Source organism: Lathyrus oleraceus, chromosome 7, assembly GCF_024323335.1.
Source record: "Lathyrus oleraceus cultivar Zhongwan6 chromosome 7, CAAS_Psat_ZW6_1.0, whole genome shotgun sequence".
Classification (NCBI taxonomy): Eukaryota; Viridiplantae; Streptophyta; class Magnoliopsida; order Fabales; family Fabaceae; genus Lathyrus; species Lathyrus oleraceus.
Window position 1 is genome coordinate 13,339,051 of NC_066585.1, and position 9,474 is coordinate 13,348,524.

At 33.0% G+C, this 9,474-nt stretch overlaps 1 protein-coding gene across 1 annotated transcript; it reads right to left on the bottom strand.

Moving 5' to 3' along the window:
- Positions 1 to 1,662: 1,662 nt before the first annotated feature.
- On the bottom strand, positions 1,663 to 2,640 carry LOC127101725 (uncharacterized). Its single transcript, XM_051039175.1, has 2 exons — positions 2,565 to 2,640; positions 1,663 to 2,465 (listed from the first exon to the last, which is right to left on the bottom strand). Exons 1-2 carry the CDS (start codon positions 2,638 to 2,640, stop codon positions 1,663 to 1,665), a joined length of 879 nt encoding a protein of 292 aa, XP_050895132.1.
- Between the last annotated feature and the right edge of the window lie 6,834 nt (positions 2,641 to 9,474).

The following is a 9,474-nucleotide window of genomic DNA, read 5'->3' on the forward strand; positions in this document are numbered from 1 at the left end:
TGGATGTTCCCAGCATCTTAACACAGCTTTCTAAGCCTTATTATCCAGAGATTTTAGGAAGGCTACCATTCGAGGTTTCCAGTAGTCATAGTTAGATCCATCCAAAATAGGTGGCCTGTGAACAAATCCTCCATCTCTCTCCATAGTACCAGAAAGTATCGTCCCTAGATATCACCCAGAACCAGAGCAGAATGCCTGCTCTGATACCAATTGAAATTCTGGTATCAGATATGAGATGTCGAAGGTAATGTCACGACACTAATATCTGAACAATATAAACAGGATAAAGATAAAGAACAGTAATGCAAGAGACACAAGCAATTGTTAACCCAGTTCGGTGCAAACTCACCTATGTCAGAGGGCTACCAAGTCAGGAAGGAAATCCATTAAATAGAATCAGTTCAAAGACTCTCAATAAACTACACAAGTTACAGTCTTTTTCACCTAATCTCTACCCGTATGACTTCTACCTAAGAACTCTTAGGTATGAGATCCCACTCACTCCCCCTCAATCACACCAGTGATATTAAACAAGAATTACTATGAAAAGAAGACACTCTTCAAAGACACACACTTGATCTTACTTAGCAGCTTCAATCAAGTAGACACAGACTCATGCTTAAAAGCTTAAAGTGACAAATTACAACTCAAAAATCAGACCAATTCAATCATCTATAGATGAATTGAATGGCTTACAAGTCACACGACCACACAAGACTTAAACCCTTATTCTCTCTCAATATTTCGCTTTGTATCTCTTGTGTATCAAATCAGGTTTTCCATGTCCTTTTCATAGAAGCATTCAGCTGGACTTGGACATCATAAAACCCTAAAACTATTTTCCACTCATATCTTCTCATGACAGTTGATTAGATCTCTTTGGAAAATAAGTTTAATCACATTGTAATTACTGATTGATAGCATGTTCAATTAACTCATCAATCATACACAGATTTCTATTAAAAATGCAATCACATAATACATAACATTCAGACTGAATGTTTTGTATACAGATGTCATGACATCGGGTCTGACATCCTGGAACAATCCTGCATAATTATATTTTAAACATCCAGTAGGTACAAGATATCTTATGTTAAGACATCACATGTGACATCTTGTGAACACTCTTGGTTTTACCAAAATTGTTGCCAACACCTAGAACCAACACAAGATAAGTGACTTCTCCTTCTCAAATAAGAAATTAACCATGCCAACCGTACCTTCCAAGATAGTAGTTAATACATCCTTTGGAGTAGCTTCACTAGATGGGATGATAATCAACTTCTCTTCACATCCAATAAACACCGAATTGGCGGAAAGGCAATTCATCCCCAAAACTACGTCAACCTTCTTAAGTTGAAAACAAATAAGATCAATTTGGAAAATTCTACCATTCACCGAGAGCGAACAATTTTCACAAACCAACGGTGTCTCAACCATATCATCCATGGAGGTAGTAACCACCATAGGAGGAGACAAGGGAATTTCTTTCAAGCCAAGATGCTTCATGCACTGAATTGATATAAAAGAGTGTGTCTCCCCACAATCAAACAATACAAAACAAGGATGATCATTGACGAGACACGTACCAGCAATTAAGGCATTGTTGCTCTTAGCCTTTCTTCCACCCAAAGTACAAACTCGACCAGTGCTCCTCCCCTACATCTGATTCTTATTCTGAGGATAATCTCTAGCCATGTGCCCCTCCCTCTGGCAAGTAAAACACTTAATTCCACTTCCAACACATCTTCCAAAATGAGACCTCTTACATACTTGACATTGCGGAGGGTGGTTAGGTCTTGCATGTTGCACTTGTTTTCCCTGGAAAGCTTGAGGTCTAGGCCTAAACTGGTTACCTGTCCTCCCTTGGTCCTTTTGTCCACCCCTATACTGATCCCTTTCTTCTTGAACCTTCTTCAAACTGTTCTCAGCCACATAGCATTGCCTTAACAATTCAACATAAGTAGTGAATTCACTTTGAGAAATACTATGAGAAACTTCACCTCTTAGACCAAAAAGGAATTGATCGATCTTCCATTTCTCATCTGGTGCGTACGCGGCCTGTCTAGAATAAACATCCATATCTTCAAACTTCTCAGGATATGCAACTACTGTCATAGTACCCTGTCTAAGCTGCTGAAACTCAAATTCTTTATGAGTCCTCAAAGAGCTAGGAAAATACTTATCTAGGAAAGTAGTCTTAAAATGCTCCCAATCTCTTGGTACCCCTTGATTGGTCATAAGAGTCGACGCAATCTCCCACCATCTCATAGCAGGACCCTTCATCATGTGAGAAGCAAACACAACCTTATTCTCCTCACTACAATTCACTATCTGAAAAATACTTTCCATACTGTTTATCCACTCACGAGCCTTCACAGAATTTAATCCACCATGGGACTCAGGAGGATTCATGCGAAAGAAATCCCGGAAACTACCACCTGCAGCTTCTTGTGGAATCCCTTGAGGATGAACACCACCATTTCACTATTGTATCATCTGTTGCATGAATTGGTTATGTTGTTGCTGCATCTGTTGCACAAACTGAGACCATTGAAAACCTTCACTACCACTTGGCGGTTCAGAGTCGGAATTCTTAGTTCTGGGTCTACCACGACCTCTGCGTCTTTCAGCCATGGTCCTGAACGTCATACAAATAGAATTAAGTTGATCAGGCTCAATACTATGAATATAACATCAAGGACGATGATGGCAACCCACATATGTGGCAGAAATAAATACTTATAATATCTCATGGCTAGGTCGAGGATACGACCTGCTCCGATACCAATTGTAACACCCACATATAATATATGTTAAGAATACATATTATACATAGTGTAATACTGGTACTGAAATACATAAGCACCTAGCGACAACAGGGTACATATTTACATGCCCAAAAGAAACATAACATGGCACACAACGTACACAAAAGTGCCCAAAATAAAAATTAGGAGCTAGATCATTATACAATGATCTCAAAATATATACACAGCGGAGTAGCCATCCATAAATCAGGTAAGCAAGACATCACTCTATCTTGCCCTTACCTTCGCCTGCTCATAACCACCTGAAAAATAATCAACAACATGGGGTGAGATAATAATCTCAGTGGGTTCCCTATCTTATGGGTCCACTCGGACCTATAGGGTTTTCTAATCAATATCCAACTTAAGTCAACAAGGGGAAACAAGACTTAAGTGACGGGGAACTAACTCGAAATGTATGGCAACATGCACCTGAGTTCTCGCAACTCAAAACAAGATCATTATTCAGATTCACGAAACATCAATCCCTGAGCGGACCTACGTCTAGGGCAAGTCCAGTTCATGCATGCTCGTATGATTTGACTTTCACGGTGGATATCGGGTCCTCTATGAGTTCCAAACTCATTTCAAGCGACCGTCACCCGTATGGGACTCTAACCCACTTAGGGTGTCTTTCACTGTATGGGACTCTAACCCACTTAGGTGTCCACCTTTTCCCCACGCCCGTCGTGGTTGGGGCTCAAACCCAATTGAGGCACAAATCATCGGTCTCACATCCTATTGCTTACTCATCCAAGCATATCAAATAGAGATGTGCACTACCAAGGGCAAAACATTCTGAATACATGATCGGTTCCACAAATCATAACAAGATTCATCAATCAAAGGTGACTTCATTCACCAAAACACACAAGAAATAACATGGCATGTTCCATACAAAGTGTCTCACTCTCAACTATGGCAACCATTCTTCCACGACCTCCACATAAGCATCGTACGGATGAGTGACGTCTTCTAATGTTACCTAGGTATAAGTCTAACTTACAGCCTAATACCAATCCTAGGTTAACTCACTAGATTCATTATGTAATTTTCACAATTAACATGGATTCAATACAAGCATAGCATCACAAATGATTAATGGTTGAAGGAATGCACTTAGAAACCTTTAAGAAATGGATTTTGAAGTTTTTGGCATAAGCCAATCGATTGCTTGGGGAAGCCCAATCGATTGGTTCCTCTCACATTTTTGTTTTTCAAAGATTACAGAGGATCAATCAATTGATCCTCAGTGTCAATCGATTGGCACCACAAAAATTTCCAATTTTCCAACACATAAAGTTTGTGCAATCGATTGTAATCTCCTGTCAATCGATTGGTCCTGCTAAAATTTCCTTTTTTTTCAAAACAGAAAGTTTGGCCAATCGATTGGTTCTCAGTAAAATTTCACATTTTCTAGCTTTGAGTGTGTGACCAATCGATTGGCTTGGAGGAAACACCCAGGACCAATCGATTGGTCCTTGCCATATTCTCAAAAATCCTTTATGTAACACTTGGATTCCCCCTGCATAACTTGCTCCTTTTCTAAGAGATAAAGCCACTTCTTCTACAAACCAAACCCATCATACAACATACCTATATACACACATATATATCATGGGTTTCAAGTTCATAACCACAACCATAACCAATCATTTAGTCATAACAATCATGAAGAACATATTAAGCACTTGTTCATGGAAATCAACAAAATCAAGAGAAAACATTCATCATATAGCATGGATTCTAATAATCAACCTATGATTCTACAACCTTAATCCCTAGAAATATTAGGGTTTCTAACTAGAACCCACCTCAAGAAATAAAAGAGGAGAAGTTTTTATGGATGAGATGATGATGTTGATTCCAAGCTCTTGATTTCCCCAAGCTTTCCTTCTTCTTCTTCACTAGCTTGTTTCCTCTTCTACTACCTTTCCCTTTTTCTGATAAGTTGGAGAATGAACATGGCAAAAGATGGTTGGTAGGATATTAGAAGATAGTAAAGACATGTATGTGGTCACCATTTGCCACAAGAAATGTGTGGTTAGAAAAAGGTTACTAGTAGTAACAAATATCTAAAGTGGCACTATACTTGTAATATTTGTTCTACTATAGCTATTGACCCATTATTAGTGTTACCAAAATCTCCCAATTAATAAAAGGTCAGTCCCAATTAATATTAATTAAGTCAACCTAAATTCACTATTTACTTTATTTATCCCAATTGATAACTTTTAGAGCACATAAGAACTCAATTGATCTCAATTAATAAGAATTTGGGTAAGAAATATGGGGTATTATAAGATGTGGATCATGGGTCATGGAATGGATGGGAAGTACTTGACGTTGGATCAAGTACTCGCTTGCAATGGTGTGAGTTTTATTTGGAAAACAACTTAATGTTGGATCAAGCATGCCTTTGTATTTTGAAATGCTTTATTTTATCATTTGTTTTTATCTTTTTAGTTATCATGCATGATGAACTAATAAAAAAAATAAACCTAAGCTATTACATGTTCATGGGGTGGGGAGACATATGATCCACAATGAGGGGATGGATCCATACAATATAAATGGAAATGGATTATACAAATTACAAACTATGTACGTTGCCTAAAACATACAAGTGGCATGACACTCCATACAATACAAGGCAAGTGAATGGGTTAGAGGCATGTCTAGTTAGAAGTGTGCTTGAATCTCAAAGTCACATGTGGAAACACAAAAAAACAGACGGGGTTAGCATGATATCAAGTCAAATGAGAATGATGCAACAAGTGTAAATATATTCAACGATTTAAATCAATTCAAATGGCAATGGATTAATCAATGACAAGTAATCAAAGATCTATCATGTGATCATGACAAATGAAATTTAGCATACAAAGCATTCATCACCTAAATTAAAATGAGATTTTCAATTTATTCAATATGATCACAAACCAAATGAATCGACTAAATGGACAATTAAAGTGAAAATTAATTCTAAAGATTAAAATCTACCTAAACATGAATTAGAGAAAAAACTAAATCAAATCACAACTTCATCTAATGAATATGGACATGACAATCATAAGGCAATATACAAATCGAATAGAAAAAATAACTTAAAATCTAATCATGATAAAATCTACCTAAACATGTTAATCCAAACATGAATTATATCAATAAAATGGATTAGCAAACTCCAAGGGCCAATTATATTACAAACAAAGCATGGTTAATCAATGGAGTTAATTCTAAAAAGGAAATCAAGATCAAATTCACATGATGATTAAGCCTAAATCACATTCTAATTACCTAATTAATTCTAATGAGGAATTAAACTTATTAATCAAAAAAACATATTAATTCCAAATTATCAAAAATCAAGAATCAAAATCCTAATTTTAACCCTAACAAGAAAAATCAGTAGCAATGTTAATCAAACAAAATCAATCAAAAATAAATAAATATTTAAGATTATGTAGAAGATTAACAATGGACATGAATGGGCCATGGGGTGTGGTATGATTGAAGGGTTGTGCAGTTCGGTTGAAAATTCTGTTAGGGAGGTTATGTCTGAGACAGTTCAAGATTCTAATTGTTGGTTAGTTCTGTTGAGTTGATTTGAGGGATTTTGGAAGGTGGTTATTATGGGAAGTTATAGGAGGGTTATTATTCGATACTGATTCTGTTAGTAGTAGTTAAGAAGGATGGAATTCAATTGAAGAATTTGTTATGTCAGTTGAAAGAAGTTGGTTTTGAAGTGGTTGAGGTCTTGAAATGAATCGATTTTCCTGTCTCGACAAAACCTCCAAAGATGAGTAATATAAATTAAAAGAATAAAGAATATTATAAGGACACCAACTGCTATCGTAAAAGAAAATCAAAAGCATAAATACAAAATTAGAATTGGAACAACTTTGTTTAAAGTGATTATTCACATTATTGTCTGCTCTAAATTAAATATTTGTCGTAAATTACTTTGCACATGTGTTAGTGTTGACATTTAGATCAGAGAAATTTCTACTATAAACTACCACATGTGTCACAAGGACATAGTTCAACCATGCGATAGAGAATCTAAAAAACACTCTTTTGGTCAGCAAAGTACCATAATATTTAAATTATTTAGTAAGTAAAATTCGCGCAAGTGCAAACATACACAAATATATAAAGGTTAAATATACTGACGGGTCTTGCTAAAATATTAGGGGGAGCGAACGAGATTAACTAAAATATTATAATTAAAATTTATAAAATTCAAATACAATTGTATCAAATATTTAAAATAACTTGGACACAAAATAAAAATAGATATATAAAATAAAAGGAGATATCCAATCTCTAATTAAAATACCATCTTCCACTTTCTTAAAGACTTTGAATTCATCAATAATTAAATTAGTACTAAAGTATTCAACTATTTCTTTTCGAATCTTTTCTTAATTATGATTGAAACATTAGCTTAAGCAATAACTAATAATTTTTACTAAAAGCAATTACTAATAAAGTAATGACTAATAATTTTACAGTGGAATCAATAATGTGGTAAAAAACAATTCACTAAAAAGAAAGATCAAATATTTTTACTATAGTTATCTATATCATCTCTATATGCTAGTATTACTCTTATGCTCCTTCTAGCTCTTGCTTGTATAGATCAGAAACACTATAGATGAAGATATATAAACTGTTATCTTTAATTTTTAGTTTTTAATAATTTATGTGTTTGTAATTTTACTAATATATACCCCTATTATATGTTTGATATGAACTGTACTAGTATGCTATAGAATATGTCATGAAAATTAACACGTGGAAATATATGAATAATAGATAGAGAATGAAATTAAGAATCTGATTAACTTATTTCAGATAATGTTTTTCATTATTTATTTTTGTTTTGAAACAATCAATGTTGTTGTCAATAGCACCTCATAGCCGTGCCAGTGTTCCTTATATATATTTCACTTCATCCATCAAATATAATATGTTGATATTTGTTTAATGCAAAATTATTGATTTTGCAGATTTTTTTTCCGTCAACTTTGTCGCAACAATTTAATAGAATTGTCTTTTATATTTAAGTTAAATTTTTTTATTTTTTTAGAATCGGATAATCCTCTTACAATCAGTATTTTGATAGTAGTTGGCACTGAAATAGTATTTTTTATTATTTTAATTATTGTTACTCGTCTTTGAAGATTTTATAGACGTCGATATCTTGTTCGGATAATCCAAGAAAGAATCGGTTAATCAATATTTGACTCCTCAGTCTCGCTTCAACACACTGAAAATCAGTGTATGATATGTGTGTACGAGTTTGAAGATGGAGAAATAATTCATAGTTTACCATGCGGGCATGCATTTCATAAAAAATATTTGTCCCAATATTTATTAAAATTGGCTCTTACCTGCCCTTTTGTAGGACAAAGATTTGAGGTATATTAATGTAATATTTTTAAATATATTGTATTAATAAAGAGTATATTGTATTAATAAGATATTTCAAATTATTTTTATTTTCGGAATGATTGTCTAATAGTATATTAAAAATGGCTTTGCATTAATTATAATTAAAAAAATAATCAAAATTGATTTTTTATAAATAAAAAGTAATTATAAAATAATTAATTAAGTTTATTTTAAAAAACACACTGAATAAATACTTTTTATTAAAAAAATTATTTAAAATAAAGTTTTTTTTATTAATTTCATTAAATTAAAATAAGATAGTTATAATACAATAATTATTTTTACACTTTAATTATATTAAAGTATTTTATAGAAAGTAAATCTAATAAGAAAAAGTGTTCTCGTGTTGAAAAAAAAATAACCACCTACATAAGAAAAATAAAGCATCCATGTCGCAAAAAATAAAAAATAGTTTCCACATGCGTTACCAGAAGCGCTAATAATATTAAGAAATTGAATAGTCATTAATTATATACAATAAAAAAAGGAAATCATAGTTTTAAATTTGTATGCATGTTGGGCAGATAAGAGTCAATTTTAAATTTGTATGTATTACCGCATGACAAGTTATGAAATGTGTCTCCATTTTCAAACTCATAGATACAGATTGTGGATTGAGTTTCAACTTGTTAAAACGAGACATTGATGAGTAATAAATTAATGCCTCTTAGGATATCTGAACAATGACTTGTCAACGACTATCGCATAAGAAAATCAGAAATAAAAATACAAAATTAGAATTGGGACATCTTTGTTTACGATGACTATTGACGTTGTCGCTACTCTAAATTAACTTTTTTTTGAAAAACACTTTGCATATGTGTTAGTCTTGAAGTTTAGATCAGAGAAATTTCTATTCTAAACTACCATATACGTCACAAAGATATAGTTCAACGATGCAATAGAAAATCTTAAAAAAGAACTTTTTTAATCACCAAAGTACCATAATATTTAAAATATTAAGTAAGCAAAATGTGCGCGTGCGTGTGTATATATATATATATATATATATATATATATATATATATATATATATATATATATATATATATATTGTGACGGATCTTGCCTAAAATATTAGGGAGAGCGAAGGAGATTAACTAAAATATTATAATTAAAATTTATAAAATTCAAATTCAATTTTAACAAATACTTAAAATAACTTCAACACAAAATAAATAAAATAAAATAAAATAAAAGG